This window comes from Aethalodelphis obliquidens, unplaced genomic scaffold (genome assembly GCF_003676395.1).
Source record: "Aethalodelphis obliquidens isolate GAN/ISIS:26980383/991018 unplaced genomic scaffold, ASM367639v1 scaffold44, whole genome shotgun sequence".
Taxonomy (NCBI): Eukaryota; Metazoa; Chordata; class Mammalia; order Artiodactyla; family Delphinidae; genus Aethalodelphis; species Aethalodelphis obliquidens.
In genome coordinates, this window is record NW_020837988.1 from 2,958,611 (window position 1) to 2,976,989 (window position 18,379).

The 18,379-nt window shown below is 44.7% G+C and overlaps 1 protein-coding gene across 7 annotated transcripts in view; it reads left to right on the forward strand.

Annotated features, from left to right (window-relative positions):
- The first annotated feature begins 614 nt into the window (after positions 1–614).
- The window catches only part of KCNJ2 (potassium inwardly rectifying channel subfamily J member 2), a 53,742-nt gene continuing 35,977 nt past the window's right edge, over positions 615–18,379 (forward strand). The window contains exons 1-4 of one of the 7 annotated variants that reach the window (XR_003427514.1): positions 615–850; positions 5,904–7,356; positions 13,018–13,103; positions 15,946–16,688. Coding sequence is in view for 3 of the 7 variants with exons in the window: in XM_027080518.1 (XP_026936319.1) it covers positions 6,124–7,407 (1,284 nt within the window). In the remaining 4 variants the exon portion in view is untranslated. Of the gene's footprint in view, positions 851–3,325; positions 5,064–5,903; positions 11,205–13,017; positions 14,333–15,945; positions 16,689–18,379 lie in introns of those variants that run through there. The other 6 variants (XR_003427513.1, XR_003427512.1, XR_003427511.1 and 3 more) reach the window with 6 other exon arrangements.

Consider the following 18,379-nt stretch of genomic DNA (forward strand, 5'->3'; position numbering starts at 1 on the left):
CCGGGAGGAGGGATAGCTTCTTCTCCCAGGCAGCTGCAACCCTGGCGCGCGTCTGAATCCCGCTGGGTTCTGCGAGCCGGTCGCGGTCCCTTTCCCCGTTTAATTCGCGGCTCTTCAGCGCACCGCTGGTCCTGGGGGGGTGGGGGGTGGGGGGCGGGCGGATTCAGAGGGTGGGAGGGGGGTGAAGGGAGAAGAAGACGCGCCCCGGCTGAAAGGCTGAAATGCAAGCCTCCCCGGCTGCCACCGCTTCTCCCGGACCCTGGCACCTCGCGAGCCTCTGGGGGCGCACGCCCCGCCCCGCAGCCACAGACGACAGAAGAGGGCAAGTGTAGGGCTGGCGAAGGGGTTGGAAGCTTCGCCCAAGGGCCAGGCTGCCACGAGGCAGCCGCAAGAGCCCGGCCGCGGAGCTTCCCACCTGCTGCCGGCCGGGCCGGGCCGCAGCTTCCCCCTCCCTTGCGCGGCCGGACCGGCGGCTGGGGCGCGGTGGAGGGGGGCGGGGGCCGAACGGGAAGGAAGCGGCGGCAGGTTCTCCCCGGCGGCAGCCCCGCGGCCGCGGGCGCAGCATCCTCCCTCCCCGCGCGGTCCCCGGGGCCAGGCGCGCTGCGATTGGCCGGCGCGGCCGGGGGCGGGGCCAGGCGGGCCGGTGGCTCGCGACGCCTCAAAAGAGCCCAGGAAAGCTCAGAGCGCCCTGGAGCCCCGGCCAGCGCGCAGCCCGCCCGGCGCCGGCAAGCTGGGTCTTGGGAATGCTGGTTCGCCCTGGCTCGCTCGCTTGTACAAACTCCTGGATCTTACATGCCTCTGTAACCCCCCACTTCCACGCCATGTCCCCATGCTCCTGCGCCGGCAACAGGTAAGGGCTGCTGTGTGTTTTCTTCCCTCCTTTCCTCTCGTTGCCTGTGCGGCCCGGGGAGTGGACTCGGGCTGCCGTCCCCGACCCTCCCCTGCCCCGCCGCCCCAGAGGTGCCCAGCTGTCACTCTGCCTTAGCGCTCACCCACGCTCCGGAGTCCCAGACCATGCCTATAGAGTTTGTGCGCGCACCAGAACACCCCCAGAGCTAAAAATACTGAGACATGCTTGGAACAGTTGAGCAATAGAAACAGATTTCTCTGCAGCATCTGTTTGTGCTCATAACTTCCAATGCACCAGCTGTAGCGAGATACTGAGTTTGGAGACAAGGGCGAGGGAGCCTCTGTTCGCTCTCGCTCTAAGGGGAAAAAACGGGGGGAGCGGGTGCGTCTAGAGTACTGGTCTCAGACTTTGGCAAACCTGGGGACGCAGCGCTAGATCTGGATCCTTGGTGTCTTCCCCCCCACCCCCGCCCCTTTGTCATTGCTTCAAGTGTAGCTTCGAGTACCAAACCCAGCGAGCGTCTCAAAGTTGCTTTGCTGGGAAAGAGAGCGGGAGCTCGCGTTGGATTTCAGCCGGAAGACAGCAAAACTTTCACATCCTATGTCACTCTCCCCTGAGCAACTTGTTATTCTTTGTAATAATAATATTAACACCGAAATTGGAAGACAGTGTGGTTTCAGGGAAGCACAGTGGTCAAACGACTTGATTCTGCAAAAGATTGCATCATAACATAGAGTCATCATGACAGTTGGAAAAAAAATCGAGATAGGAAACGGGTAGTTTATCGTCTGTGTCTGGGTAATCCTGTCAGTAGGATGGTAACTGGAGTACCTGTGAATTCTGGGGATTTTCATAAACTCAGAATTTACCTTTTAGGAAACAAGGCATTATTTGAAAACGTGTTTTGGGTATGCGAGGAGTGCATATTGCTTTGTACCACTTGTTTTCTTTTCACGTTAATAATCGGTAGGCTGTCAGATTTCCTCTCACTAACCGCTGTTGTGTGTCTGCTGTATGTTACCAGTACACTTGCTAGCTTTTTCCTGCTCGCTTCCAACCCTGCGCCAAGTGTTTTATTTATATTTGGCATTATCCGGAAAAATCCCCAGGCTCAGGAGTAAGAGATGTTACTTTAAGGATGGTGGGAGGGGTGAGAGATGGGGTCAAGGTCATGTCACTTTACTTTCAGCCCCTCCCCCTCCCCATTTGCGAGCACTTTCTTTTGTATTATTGCTCTCCATAGGGATATTTGCTCCGAGCTCTTGTGAATGTGGCATTAAAACACCACACACACACACACACACACACACACACACACACACACACACACTCGCTATTTCTACTTCCTTCAGACTTTCTGGTTGTAGAATCCCCTGGTTAGCTGTAGAGTCCTTGTATGACTTTTGAGTAGCATGGGAGACTGACCGTGTTTTTACCTGAGCAACCGGACTGTTTCAAGCTTTTTTCTTTTTAGTGTATATTTTTTGTTGGCCAAAGAGGTATATTTTTCAGCCTGTGCACACGTTGACTGAGGCTACCTGCATCGTTGGATGTCAAAGTTATCGGGCTCACGTAGACGAGTGGGTATCCCGCCTCCCTTACCGCCCCTCCCCCTCCCTTCTGTTTACTGAGCCTCTGAGAGGTTGCTTTGCTAGCCTAGAGCTCTAATAGCAACGGTGTGCCCAGAGCACACTCAGGCCGGTCTATATGGCGTCCGCAGGGGAATAGCTGCTCTAGACACTCAGCCGACCTCTCTTTCATCCCAGGCCACTTTCTTTTACCATCCTTATTTCCTATCCTTCCTTAGAAACTCTCTTATTTGCTCCACGCCACGACCCTATGAGGGGACCCACTTATTCTCACTTATTCTTCATGGTTACATGTTTCTGTTCTTTTATACTCCGTATTGGGAATATTTCCTTTATGGTAAAAATGCTTTGGATGCCTTCCTTTACACCGTGTTGTCTCCTCGACCGTGTATGTGGGTCCACAGCTCTCTCTCCTTTAACATCTACCTTGAGAGTGAAGCCCTGAACTATTTTTTTCCGTTGCTTATGCTTCATTTTGGCTCGGCCTATAAATAGTCTTAACATGAAGAACACCACATGTAACCTCTCAGTTTCCCAGGAATACGTTCTACCTCATTGGTTATAGCCTGGGTAAAAATGATGATCTGTGTCTATTACATTTCTATCAGGCCCTTAAATACTTTAGCTGAAAACGGGGGAATTTACACATTGTTCATCAACCCAGTATCAGTTCTCCTGAGTTGTGCCCATCGAGGACTCCAATCACCTGATGTTTTCATCTATTCTTAATTAAGAACGTATCAAGACTAGAGCCCTAAAATGAAGTTACGTGAAAGCCCTATTCCTAATTAAAGTACTTTCCCAGATGCTTGTGAGTCGGTGATTTTCAGTGTGAGAAGGGCAGGCAAGGAAGTTTTCTGCTCACTTGCGGCCACTCAGGCATGCGGGCAGGTTGATAGAAAAGACATTCCTCAGAGCGGAATATTAAGACAATTACCCTCTCGCACGTTGGCAGGTGTGCGAGGGTAATCGTCAGCTCCACCAGAGTCCGAATGCACATCATGTGTGTGTGCCCGTAGACACACGTAAATCTGTTGTGGAGCATACCTGCTGGAAGTGACAGAAGTTTCCATTTTGCCAAAAAAGATCCCTTTTTCCCCCTTTCCAGGCAGAAATGGTAGAATTTCTAAATGATGCTCCACATATGGAACAAATTCTGTCATTAGCAATGGAAATAAGACAATAATAGTTGCTCGATACAGGCTCTTTTCAAGATTCTAAATGTGGAAAGCTATTCGTAGGAAGCTGGTAGTGTGTGTTTTGTGGAATTCAAGCTAATGTCCTGGGGTCAAGATTTTTGGAAAGTCGTAATTCAGTCTTTAGATTTCATATGGTTGTTATGCTTTAATCTGGAAAGAGTGCAGAAATAAGTCAGGAGAAATTTGAGACTGTCTCCTCATGGGCCCTAATGGTAACTCAGATGGAAGGATTGTTTTGAATCATGAAAAGGGAATTTCTTGGTGTCAGCTTCTAAGATTCTGAAGTCACACAGAGCTCAGGGATACAAGCACTATTTAAATGAGGCCTCCGTCGCCCCCCTTCTTGGAAAATGCACCTGCATTCGGCGTCATGTTGTGATCTCTGTTTTTGTGTAGAAATGCTTGGCAACATCCTACGAGCCGAGTGAGCTGAAATCACCGTTTAAAAAAACTCTTTCCGTGTCCAGGATCTAGAACCCTGAGGAATAGGAGTCTTGTTTCTTTGGTCCAAGTACAAACTTCATGGGGAAGCAGACAAAACATTGAAGCAGGTGGAAGGCTGGGAAGGCACAGCAACTTCTTTTTATAAAGTAATTCGAAGGCACTTTCAAATCAGGCATCACTTAGGTGTCAAAAGCTGCGAAAATGTAACACACATTGCAATTTTCACAGATGACTAATCTCAGGAAAAATGTGTTGGGCGCATTCTTGCATAATAACTTGGATAAAAAGGGAGAAGTGAAAAGACTGTAACAAGACATTTTCAAAGACAGTGCACCTTGCCTCTCTTTAAGGGGGTGCCCGAGACAGATCAATGATTTGCTCTCTTTGTTTGCAGTGGGCTTGGCTGGACGTGGTTCTGTTAAGTGCTTAATCTGAATGTGGCTTGGGGGGAGAAAGAAAAAGTGGAGTCTCCGTCATCAGGGCTTCGACAGATTTCTGATCCTGTCCATCTGTTGCTCATTGACCCCTTTAATACAGGAGAGAGATTTGGTGGTTTGAAAAGTCGAGCATCACTTTTATTTCTCAGATCTGTGCTATATTCAGTTTTTAAATTTGTATTTGGTCAACAAAACACCCTAGACTTTCTCCTAGGCTTTTGTGAGTCCAGGAGAAACGAGTTTCTTTGGAGCAAAATTGGAAGTCAAAGTCAATGGGTGGTTTTCACCTGGGCCGGGGTGGGGAGAGATGGAGCAGGAGGAGAAAACTGAAAACTACTATTTGTTCTCATTAAGTAAAGGTGAGTGCGTTTTCCATAGGAACAGAGAGCAAGCAGCGGCACTGGAAGTGAAAAGTCAGCTGAGGGACCCTTACGATTTACTACTGCAAAGTCGTCTCTGTTTGGGAAAACGTAGACTTGGACTTCCACGAAATGAGTTCCAGCCTTATGTCAATCCGCTAAAGACCTGGTCCTTGGGCACAAAGGTGCTTACTTCCTAGCCTGTCATCACACATGACAATCCCACCTCCAGAGACTTTCAGGACTCTCATTGCTAGGCAACAGGATCTCTCTGTATCCCCCAGAGTAAACCTGTGTCTTCAAGTCAGAATCACTTGCGCTAACAGAGATGTTATCAGGCGTTTCTGCCTAGTGGCTGCTTTCAGTGTGTGAAGTGACGGAATAAGCCCAAACAGTCTCCAGAAACTGGGATCCCTTTCAGATGATTAGAAGGGCTGTCTGCTCAGTTTTATCTTTTAAACAAAATAGTCGGTGCTTTTGGATTTCAACTTGTCATCAAGGGCTCTCATATTCTCTCAACATGCACCTGCTGTTCAATTAATATTAACGTTCTGCGTTCATGCGAAATGCTCTCCCGACATGTCCGCGTTCTTAAAGCTTCATGGCAAACCTTGGAGTTAGAAAGTCTTTCTTCTGCCTAATCACCTGCAGCAAGTAGCGAAGGCAAAGGAAGAGAATAAGAGGAGAGAGGTAGCTCTGTAAAGTAGAATATTCCAGATCGCTGGCAAAAAATAGGGGAAGGGAGACCTGAGATTTCAGCTGAAAGACTGTCACGAACAACTAACTCTTCTGTGTTTAATGACTTCATGCTTCTAAATAATATAAGAAAATATTTTCTTATCTCTCTATTTCTCTGGGGCTACAAGGAAACGAAAAACCCAGTAATTCAACGTAGAGGACATTTATCTATATCTGACCCTGTGTCTGGCTAGGAAATGTTGCCTTAGGGAGTAGACTTCATTTTTCCATGACTTCTTTTGTAACGAACGATCTCTCTCTCTCTCTCTCTCTTTTTTTTTTGGTAGGACCTGTTCTCTGGATGTCAGCTGAGTTACTAAGGTGACTCTGCACGCCAGGAGAGAGACCTTGGTAGAAAGAACCTTAAGGCTCTTGGAGACCCCCATCTCTCCTTCTTTTCTGTGTGTGTGGGTCTTCACTGAACATTCAAACCTGTTTCTCCAAAGGGTTTTGCAAAAACTCAGACTGTTTTCCAAAGCAGAAGCGCTGGCGTCCACAGCAGAAGTGATGGGCAGCGTACGCACCAACCGCTACAGCATCGTCTCTTCGGAGGAGGACGGCATGAAGCTGGCCACCCTGGCGGTGGCCAATGGCTTTGGGAACGGGAAGAGTAAAGTCCACACTCGACAGCAGTGCCGGAGCCGCTTTGTGAAGAAGGACGGCCACTGCAACGTGCAGTTCATCAACGTGGGCGAGAAGGGCCAGCGGTACCTGGCGGACATCTTCACCACGTGTGTGGACATCCGCTGGCGGTGGATGTTGGTTATCTTCTGCCTGGCTTTCGTTCTCTCCTGGCTGTTTTTCGGCTGCGTGTTTTGGTTGATAGCGCTGCTCCACGGGGACCTGGACGCATCCAAGGAGAGCAAAGCGTGCGTGTCCGAGGTCAACAGCTTCACGGCCGCTTTCCTCTTCTCCATCGAGACGCAGACCACCATAGGCTACGGCTTCCGCTGCGTCACAGACGAGTGCCCCGTGGCTGTTTTCATGGTGGTCTTCCAGTCCATCGTGGGCTGCATCATCGACGCCTTTATCATTGGCGCGGTCATGGCCAAGATGGCCAAGCCCAAGAAGAGAAACGAGACCCTGGTCTTCAGCCACAACGCCGTGATCGCCATGAGGGATGGCAAGCTCTGTCTGATGTGGCGGGTGGGCAACCTTCGGAAAAGCCACCTGGTGGAAGCTCATGTGCGAGCACAGCTCCTCAAATCCAGGATTACTTCCGAAGGGGAGTACATCCCCCTGGATCAAATAGACATCAACGTCGGCTTTGACAGCGGCATTGACCGCATATTTCTGGTGTCCCCCATCACCATCGTCCACGAGATAGACGAGGACAGCCCTTTATACGATCTGAGCAAACAGGACATCGACAACGCGGACTTTGAGATCGTGGTGATACTCGAAGGCATGGTGGAAGCCACGGCCATGACCACGCAGTGCCGGAGCTCATACCTGGCCAACGAAATCCTCTGGGGCCACCGCTACGAGCCCGTCCTCTTCGAGGAGAAGCATTACTACAAAGTAGACTATTCGAGGTTCCACAAGACTTACGAAGTACCCAACACTCCCCTTTGTAGCGCCAGGGACTTAGCGGAGAAGAAATACATCCTCTCCAGCGCTAATTCCTTTTGCTATGAAAATGAGGTTGCCCTCACAAGCAAAGAGGAAGAAGACAGTGAAAATGGGGTCCCAGAGAGCACGAGTACGGACACACCCCCTGACATAGACCTTCACAACCAGGCAAGTGTACCCCTAGAGCCCAGGCCCTTACGGCGAGAGTCGGAGATATGACTAATTCCTCCTCGGGAATAGTTACTTTGAAACGCAGTCTGTTGGTCAAAGGCCCAAAGCAGTTACGCAGACGACGGTACTGGTGAAGAGGTGGTTTGAGACAAGTGACCACGAGGGACTGAGGCTAGCATGATGCTTTCAAAGAAAGACTGTAGGCTCAGAGATGAACCTAAAGCACTAAACATGCCTGCCCCCCCGTGACCCGATGGCACATAACACGTTGTAGAATAAGTTATGGGACGTTTATGTCTTGTCTTGTGTTTTCATACCAAACTTGAACTTGCAGGCAAGCCTTGGTTGGTTGGGTATTTGACGTCTCCAGAATGCTTCTCTTTAGGGAACAAGAATGTTTTTAAATGGCATCACATTTTTAAATGTTTTCAAGGCAAGACTCTGCCTTAACTTTTGAAAAGCTGCTAACTACACGAACACACGTTGTACTGTTGCAGTGTAGTTTTTCTTGTGTGTAATTTAAAAAGTCAGTGTTGAACTTTCTCGAGAGCTCATGGTATGCGCTTCAAAGTGGCAGGTATTTGGCTGTTAGTGGCCAAAACGAGAGCCTGATTTTTTGAGGCCAGTAATCTGTTTGCTAGAATTGATTTCTCTCTCTCTCTCTCTGTCTCTCTCTGTCTCTCTCTGTCACTCTCTTTCCGGTTACATAAGGGCATTATGTAACGCTAGCCAAATGGTAGCCTCTGGGTTGTCGTTATTGGTTTTTTTTTTTCCTCCATGATGTTAATGGGTGATCTCAAATTTTAAGTTAGACTACCTGAAATAAATACCAAAGATAATGCACATTTTTGCACAGTGGAGCTTATACTAAAAAGGAAAGAAAGCCCCACGGCTGCCTTGAAGTCAAGAGACAATAACTTTGAACCTCAGCAAGACCGTGAACTGCCCTCTCCTTTTGCACCTTATTCAGAAAACAGAACATCACACACACAGTCGAGTAAGCGCCGTGCTTTACATCTCTGTTCCTTCGTGTAACTTTCACGTTATAGGAGGAAGAAGACAGGGGAAGAAAAGTTCACACGCACACGATATAAACATCTTTTCTTTCCTTTGAGGTGGTGCTAGCCAGGTGAACGCATACGACGTTGAGAGACGGTGATATCAGTGCCCTTAGATTTTTTTTCTGGGTTTTTCCATGTTTTGCACATTCCAAAATTTATTCCAGAAGACAAGACCTAGGTTGAAATGAGCTGGCATCCTTGACGCTGAGCCATCCAGCTTGAAAGATCAATAGGTTTATACCCCTGTGGCTGAATTCCTTGCCCTGACAGCTGGTACATCTCCAGCTTAACTGCCTCTTCCAAAAGATGCCACGCCTGGCCTCTAGGCTGGCTCTTACGATCAGGCTGTCTGGACTGAGTCCTACAGCATCCCAGGGGGCTGGGAATGCCCAAGTGGGAAGGTGGGAAGATGCCGAAGAGCCGTTTTGACGTAGCTCATCAGCTCAAGTATTCAGGAGGGAGGGGAACACTGCTTTTTTTTTTTTTTTTTTTTTTTTCCTAATGGTACAGAGTAGGAATTGAAAATGTCTCAGTAATGTAGGGTCAACAAGAGCCATAAAAATTCTAAGAGACTCACAAGTAAAGGAGATAATGATCTAAAAGGGTCCTTTCCCCCTGAGGGATGCACGCTCACGATTGAATCCGAGCTGACCCCTTCGCCCGCGGAGCCCTAGAGCAGGCTACTTAGGGCACATTGTTTTCCAGAAGCCTCTCCCGCCTGGCTGCCTGACTTGCTAGACACATTTTGTTTTGTCTTGTTTTCCGCTCTAGCTCAACATAATGGAACTCTCTTTTGGTTTAAAGTTCCTTATTTGTGAATTCTGGGGTTGCTGACTTTTCTTTTTAATTGGCGTCTCAAAATCAACTCTCTTACGGTATTCTATCCCTGTATGCCATTAAAAAACAGCTTGTTCTAGAATCCTGTATTTTGTAAACTGTTGTCTGTGATGGTCTATGGTTCTCGAACAGCCATATCTGAATGCAGTGCCTGCAATAATTGGACAGTCTCTGCTGTTCTCAGCCTTCAGAGTCGATGGGTTTGAACACTGTGGAGTTCTTTTCACTGAAACCAAGTTAGAGATATCAAGCAAGTGGATGTTATTTTAAGTCCAAACTTAAAGGCAGATTAGGGAAGTTGTTTAGAGAGGTGGAGGGATTGCGTGGATACAGAATTTACATTCTTCTGTAAACGGCAAATGTTCGGCCATTGACAGGATGCTGACGGTTTCAGCTGCTGCTATTTCGATATTTTTGCAAAGGAAAATAATCAAACCAAAGAGTATTCAGTGGTCTGTAAATTAAATGATGATTCAGTGGAGAATGGGGGTGACCACAGAAAAGGCACCTTCCCATCACACAGCTCTGCCACTTAAAAAGACTTGAGATATTTGAAAGGGGGTGGGTAGGGGGCAAGAATGAGGGAGGGAACTCTTGCAACTTCTTTCTGAAAAAGAGAAAAAAAAAATCTAAAATTTCTGGTGCACAGGTTTGTTTTTTTTTTTTCAAGAAAATTTTGCAGAAGCTATGTTTTTAAAGTGTACATTTTATAAAGTTTATCAGATATTTTCATATTTAAAGCCAAATGTAAATAGAAGTCTGTAAAGGGAAAAAAGTTGCCATAGAAAGTATAATTTCAGTGCAGCCATTTCTGAGAGCTGGTACCTATATGCTACCGGTTAGCATGGTTTTAGCAAATATTTACCAGCCTTATAAGGTTCGTATTGCTATGTTCTTCTGTTATTTATTTCAGCATGGACTGTTGATTTGAAAGCTTTTTCTAGTTATTAGTATTTTCACAGTGACAATTTTTTTTTTCTTTTTGTCAAGAGCCAAGACACAGGTGATGCACAACGGTTTTTGTTTTTGTTTTTGCTGCATTTTACCTTCAAAACATTTGTCATTGACTGGGTTTCCTTAATTAGTGCACACATGTCATTAGAATGCAGGTTGAAGAGACTCACTGTGAATATCTGGGGTCTGTTCCGGGATCTGTGTTGGCTTCTCCGTGACAAGCAAACCCCCACTGAATTTACTTAGGAATTATTCCCTTTTAAAGAATTTTTGCCCATATCTGGATGGGCATTATATTTTTGGGAGGGGGACTAGATTCCTGGTTATCCTATTTTTAAAGAAAAGGTAGACAAAGTGAATTCTATTTTGATTATTGAGAAAGGAATAGTTTTCTATCCCTCTAAGAGTATACTTGAATCAGACATTTTAAGGATGTCACCCATAACTCTGAAACCATTTCCAAATTCCTGGTGAAAGTTTGTTTTATCTTTTTTTTTTTTCAATTCTATCAATGCATTATTTCTTCCCTTCACTTCCTTTCTTCCCTGTCAACTCCCACCTCAAACCTTGATGTTTATTCAATGAGTTCTGTCCCCTAAATCACGTCACTCTTACAAAAAACAAATGTTGGTTCATATTTGATGGTAAGCCACTCAGTAAAGGTAAAAAGCTTGTTCTGAGAAACAGAGTGAGTGTTTTTTCACTCTGTGTCCAATAATGTTAAGGTTAAAAAAAAAAGAAAAAAAAAAAGTGTTGCATAGTCACTCACTCCCAACTAGAATCCCTTTTCTAGTTATGTTGGGTTTCAGCTCTGGGGCTGCGGTGAATTGAACCATCCCGGCCTTTGACAATCGTGAGAGTTATTATTTTCCCGTTTGCTGTCTTTTTGTATCTAAAGTCTTCCTAATGTACTGCACAAACCATGGATTGTACATATTTTTATATATTATGTCTTATTTTATTATTTCTAAATAAAAAATTAAAAATTGAAAACAAAGCAGTGCAAGAATCTTTGGGCTCCCTGTATGGTCACCGTAGCATCCCTGAGATAGGAAGCAAAGGTTCCCAAACAAGAGGGCATAAACCCTGATAGTTTGGATAAATAGAACCGATCACCGAAACAGGTGGGGGGCAGATTACTCTAATGCATGTAAGAGGAAGTCAAGCTTGTATTTTGTTTCTGGACAGAATGGCCTAGAGAGAAAAGACCGAGAAACAAGCAAACAAAACTAGCAAAACGTGTAAGGTTTAGATTTTGAGTCTCTGTGTTAACAACGGAAGTTACTCGTTATTGAGCCTAACTGGGTAGGGTTCTGGCTTTCTATTATTTCATTCCCCCGAAACCAAATCAGGTTATTATATTCTCGTGTAATAGATCAGAGTTGGCAAATATGTTCCCTAAAAGGCCAGATAGTAAATATTTCTGGCTTTGTGGAACAGTCTTTGTCAGAACTATGCAGCTCTGCCCTGGTACTACAAAATCAACCACGGAGAATACAACAGCAAATGGTGCGGCTGTCTGTCAATAAAACTTTACGTATACAAACGGCTGGAGGGCCAGATTTGGCACATGGTCTGTAATTTATTGACCTCTGTTATACAGGAAGAAACTGAGGCTGGATTTGAAAGCTAATAAATCATCGAGCGGGTATTCAGATTCAGGTTTTATGTGCTTCTAAATTTAGTTTAATCCACGAAGCTATAGAGCGTTTCAGGGTACCAAGGATCTGTGGTCTCAGAGAAAATGTCAATTCCTCTGGCAAATTTCAAATAGCTTAACTGTTTTCCACCATTGGAAACACTGAGGAAAATCCCCATCCTGAAATATGGGTTGCTCCTTAATGTTTTTCCTTTAACAAATATTTTTCTTTTAACAAAGCCCTTACAATGTTTTGAGGATGGTTCTACATTCTTTATGAGTATTGAATAATTTAATCTTAAGAGCAACCCTGTGGCTTCTGCACGATTATTATCCCTATTTAAGAAACGAGGGGACTTCCCTGGCAGTCCAGGGGTTAGGACTCTGTGCTACCACTGCAGAGGGCCCGGGTTTGATCCCTGGTTGGGAAACTAAGATCCCACAAGCCATGCAGTGTGACCAAAAAAAAAAAAAAAAAAACGGGAAATGAGGTCACTGAGGCCCAGAGAGGTTGAGTGTCTTGTGTAAGCACACACAGCTAGTAAGTACTAGAGCTGAGCCTTAAACTGAGGCCATTTAATTTGCAGCAACATGGATGGATCTAGAGATTATCACACTGAGTGAAGTAAGTCAGACAGAGAAAGACAAATACCATATGATATCGTTTATATGTGGAATCTAAAATATGACACAAATGAACTTAACTATGAAACACAAACAGACTCACAGACATAGAGAACAGACTTGTGGTTGCCAAGTGGGGAGGTGGGGGAGGGATGGATTGGGAGTTTGGGGTGAGCAGATGCAAACTATTCCTATATATAGAAGGGATAAACAACACGGTCCTACTGTATAAGCACAGGGAACTGTTTTCAAGCTCCTGGGATAAACCATAATGGAAAAGAATATGAGAAAGAATGTATATATGTGTGTAACTGAATCACCTTGCTGTACAGCAGAAATTAACACAATATTGTAAATCACCTATATTTCGATTAAAAAAATAAATGGAGGCCGTTTAGCACTGGGCTGAGCTTTTTATCATTATACTACGCTTTCCATTTGGAGGCATTCTTGGGAAGAGTTTCATCATTTCGTTTCAGGCCTCTCTGCTTCTCACTTTTTATTCTCCTTGGTGATGAAAATGCATTCTTTTTCTCCACATAGGAGACTAGACATGAGCACCCACCTCCTTCATAACCTGCTCTACAATTGCTCCTTTGGTTCCTGAGGAGAGAGGACAACTCACAAAGGTAGATTAATTACGAATAAGCATCAGTGGTGGGATTTAGGTAAATTTCAAACTTCAGCTTAATTTCAGTTAACTAGGAATCGCTGAGGTCTGTCCCGAGGTGAAACCACAAAGCTCTGTTACTAACCAAGCGGCAGGCACCCCACCACATCCCACACTTCTGCTTTCCTCCAGCTGTGGGCCGCCAAAGGTGTAACATGATCCGCTTGGTGATCGGTCCCATTAAACAAGATACGGGATGGTAACTCCAGGCAACAGGTTGAGCGCTCTATGAGTCCCACCTCTACTTTAAAAAAAAGAAAATTAAATTGTACAAAGAGAAAGGGTGAGGGTAGAATTTCAGAGGTTTTCTGCTTAGGCCTTTTCAGTGAAAGCCAAGCAAGGCCTCCCAACTCCAGCCTCTTTAAGCAACAACCTCTAGCTAATACTCAAAAAGAAGAAAACGTGTTTCTCTCTAGAAATTTCCATATTAAAGCTCGAAACACTGACTACATCAATCAGATTTGCTTTCCCCAATTAAAAGAAACGAAATAAAAAGAGAAACCTAGCTTTATGCATTTTGAGTGAGCAAAGGAGCCTAGTGACCTGATGATTTGAGCCACTATATGAGGTTTGTTATAATGACTTAAACATTTTTATATAATTATAAGGTGATACCTACAAGGCATGGGTGAATAAAACTATCATAGTACCTGGCTCTGGAATAGGTTGACCAGCTGTCCTGGTCTGTTTGGGACACAGGGTTTCCCCAGGATGCGAGATGGGCAGTCCTAGAACTGGAAAAGTCAGTCATCTGCTTTGGAGGCTAGAGGAGTACAAGTGTTGGGAAAGTGAAGAGAGAAAAGGTGAGCCAGACTCAGCACACGTGTTACTAAATAGTAAGAATAATAATGATGGATAATTACACATAAGTGGTTCTCTTGGAATAACTGAAGTTTGTTGCCTCGAGGGCATTCATTGTTTTGGAGGAATGGTTTGCTAAAATATTATACAATTCTCTGCCTCATTCAAAAAATAGTGTGTATTATTTAACGTTTCTTTATGTGGTTCAAGCTACTAGGTACATCTCTTCCTGGTGGGGTGTGCTTTGAAGTCTGTCCATTAAACAATCAGCTACTATTTTGTCCTTAGCACCATTTAGGTTCTTTTCTTTTTTTTTTTCCCCCCCGTACGCGGGCCTCTCACTGTTGCGGCCTCTCCCGTTGCGGAGCACAGGCTCCGGACGCACAGGCTCAGCGGCCATGGCTCATGGGCCCAGCCGCTCCGCGGCATGTGGGATCCTCCCGGACCGGGGCACGAACTCGTGTCCCCTGCATCGTCAGGCAGACTCCCAACCACTGCGCCACCAGGGAAGACCCCATTTAGGTTTTTGCTTCTCTTTGCTGTTTTGAGGAAATCAGATAATCCATTATAAAGACTATATGACTAATAATAGCCGGAAAGGTACAGGTGAGACACAAAAGACCTGGCTTGAGCATAGAGTTTTTGTGGTGATGGTACTAACTTTCAGAGATCTTTTTTATTTCAAGTGTGAAATTACATTCTGAATGGTTGACTCTGTTAATGGGTTTGGCTTCTAGAAAATTCTGTTCAATTTGACCAAAAATTTATTGAGGAATTATTATATGGTGCTGGTTACTCAAAACTTTCTGTATGGATTTTGTCTTCAATAGGACACAGTTTGGAAAAAGGGTGGTACCACTATATATTCATTTTGTCTTAAAACTGAGTTTTATATACAAAATGTCTCTGTATAATTATAAGTACCAGTTGTTGAATACTTATGACTTATTAGGCACTGCACAGAGATCTTCACTTGATTAAATATTTTTCCAGGGTTGTGACCATGGATTCAAATATTTCTGCAACACCTTATTGGGAATCATTTGAGGTAGTTTTGTAAAAACTTTGTCCCCTAAGATGCTGTTCCTTTACTTCTTCCTGCTAAATGACCGCTCTGACCCCAGACACTGCTTAGATTAGGTCTGTGAAATTATCCTCGCCTTTGGGCAAGTATCTGGGTTCCCTGCTGTATAACGAACAAATGAATCAAATCTCACACTGTGTCGTTCTATTTGGCTTTTGTTTTTCAAATTTTTGCTAAAACACTTGTATGTTTAAAGTCCCAGTTAAGCAACGTTTTATTTGATCCTGCAGTCAAAGAAAGCATGTTTCACTAAATAGCATCTAGGAGTTTCCTTTAAAATATATGAACAGCTGCATTAGGCACTTAGACCCATGAAAACAGATTATGTACCAATAGAGACATTTCAAAGGCAAGTGTGGACACATCCCTGACAACACTTGGCAAAGCACCCTCAGATGACAACCATTCATACAAAAACTAAGGAGAGAGGCTTCCCTGGTGGCACAGTGGTTAAGAATCTGCCTGCCAAGGCAGGGGACACGGGTTTGAGCTCTGGTCCGGGAAGATTCCACATGCCGCGGAGCAACGAAGCCTGTGCGCCACAACTACTGGGCCTGCGCTCTAGAGCCCACGATCCACAACTACTGAGCCTGCGTTCTAGAGCCCACGAGCCACAACTACTGAGACCGCAAGCCACAACTACTGAAGCCCGCGCTCCTAGAGCCCATGCTCCGCAACAAGAGAAGCCACCGCCATGAGAAGCCCGTGCACCGCAACGAAGAGTAGCCCCCGCTCGCTGCAACCAGAGAAAGCCCGCACGCAGCAACAAAGACCTAGCACAGCCAAAAAATAAAAATAGAAAATAAATTTATTAAAAAAAAAACAAAACTAAGGAAAGTGGATCCTCCGTGCCGAGGTTTTCTTCAGTCCTGCCATGAGCTCTTGGTGGTCAGAGGCCTCCTCCCTTCCTTTGCAGGCTCCGCTGAAAGTTACAGCCTGCATCACTTGGGCACATCCAGTCAATGAGGCAGCTGAAGAAGATGCCCCAGGGTTGCCATGGAAACAGAAAGAAGCATCGAAGCACCTTCTCCTGCATACTCCTTAATTTAATCTGAGTGACTTTATTCAAGAACCAAAAATAAAACGTGCACCAGGATGTAATTATATAAAGAGCTGTGTTGGATGATAAATACAGTATGTACTTTTGCCTTGGTGTACAGCTCTCTTCTCCCTTCTATTCTGAAACATTTGAACTTTTCCAGCAGGAGTCTTCCTGTAAGGTTTAATTGAAGCGAGGCACAGATTTACCAAGATAAGGCAGTGAGCCTTGCTTGGGAAATTCTACCTTGTCCTGGCTTATACGTGTTTTATGAATGTAGAGTCTCCTAAAACAAGGTCCACTTCCAGGGTCTGCTCATATTAGACCATCTAATAAGCTCACTGGCACCAACTGAAATTGCTCTGCCTTCAGGCGTTCACCGGTCTTAAACATTCTATAGGTGTATGATCATTTTCTAGGATAATAAAAAGAAGTGGATAGGAGAATGCCAAAACAGCAATTAATGAAGGGCAACAAAAAAAATTTTTTTTTAAATCCTGTTGCTACTTGCAATAAACAAGCTGTTTCACAACAGAGAGATGGGGGACGGAGATGCAAAGACCTCAGCAGTGGTCCTATTGCAATACTCACCTGGGAGAAAGGGGTCAGGATGTAAAGAGTCTGCCCCCATTAGAAGTTTACACCTTCTAATGGACTGATGAATTACGTTGGCTAGAAGAAAAAGTGACCTCTTCTTCCCACCATCCTTAAGTGAAATAAGGCAGTCCTGAACCTGCACATTGGCATGATTTAAAAAGGGCTTAGGGGGCTTCCCTGGTGGCGCAGTGGTTGAGAGTCCGCCTGCCAATGCAGGGGACACGGGTTCGTGCCCCGGTCCGGGAAGATCCCACATGCCGCGGAGCGGCAGGGCCCGTGAGCCATGGCCGCTGAGCCTGCGCGTCCGGAGCCTGTGCTCCGCAACGGGAGAGGCCACAACAGTGAGAGGCCCGCGTACCGCAAAAAAATAAATAAATAAAAGATAAAATAAAATAAAAAGGGCTTAGGTTGCTATTTCCTGCTCGTGATTTGCATGAAGCTCTGTGCAATATAGGATTTACTTAAAAAGGAAAATGCAAAGGTACAAGGTGTGTCTGGTGAGCTAGAATACGATCCTGTTTTTTGTAAAAAAAAAAAAAAATGTGCTGGTCCAGATAGTGCCATTTGTAAAACTAGACTAGCTGTATTGTTTCAATGCATATGAAAACCAGCTACATGCTTGCAAAAAGAAGAAAAAGAAAAAGAAAGAAAAGAGAAAGAAAGAAAAAAATGAACTGAAGAATTTCCTTGAATACCTACCTAAGCTTGGAAATTTTTACTTTAATGAATCTAGTATTTCCAGACCTTTGTAACTAGATGTACGGAACAACCACTCAGAGGAGGTTATTACTCCGTCCATATCAGTGGCACAGAGGAGTTGAGTTCTTGTAGGTTGATGTGGAGAAAACAAAAACGAAAACAAATCAACAACATCAACAGCAAAAACCCCCAGAAACAATCCATCTGAACCCAGAGCCATGCAGATATTTAAAGCTGTGTTTGAGGAACTTCACATGTATGTCCACACACACACACATATATATATATATATATATATATAGTTCACGTATTTATTTTCCTTAAAGAAACTTGCCATTCTAAGAAATTCTTTAAGGAACCACCTATAAGTTTTGTGTAACAGATTTGATTTCTCCCGTTTCTTTTTATTTCTGTGTAAGATGCATTTAATCCCACTTAGTGAAATATGATTTGCAGCCTGAGTCATCTTCTGCAGAGAAATGGCTGCAAAAACTTGCCTTTCTAAGGACTTAAGACTTTTGAGCCTTAGTTTGCTCACTGGAAAATAAGAATAAAAACAGAATTTTGTGAGATTTAAAGGGAGAGAGGTTTTGTAAAAGTGCTTCATAAATTATAAAGTACTATACATCTATTAGTTTTATACTTGTAGTAGCAGTTTTTCATTTTCTCATATAGATAGTTTTGACTCCAAATTCAAGACATTTAAGTGCACCCAGAAAGAAGGGAGCTTGTCGCATTTGGGAAACGTTCACCAAGCATCAAGCACCTAGAACTATGATGGGTATTGAGCTTACAAAGAGCTTACAGTAGCATGAAGGAAATGAGAACAACAATTACAGTAATCTAATTTTATATTTCTATATTTGTGCTCTGACTTTGGCAATCAAAGCAGAAGACCTCCAGTACAGTGTCTGTGCAAGAAATGCAAGCAGACTCTTTTCCACTCTTGCTGAGAAAATCCATCCCATTACCTGTCATCTTATATTATATGCATTAAATGCCAAGGTGGTTTTCA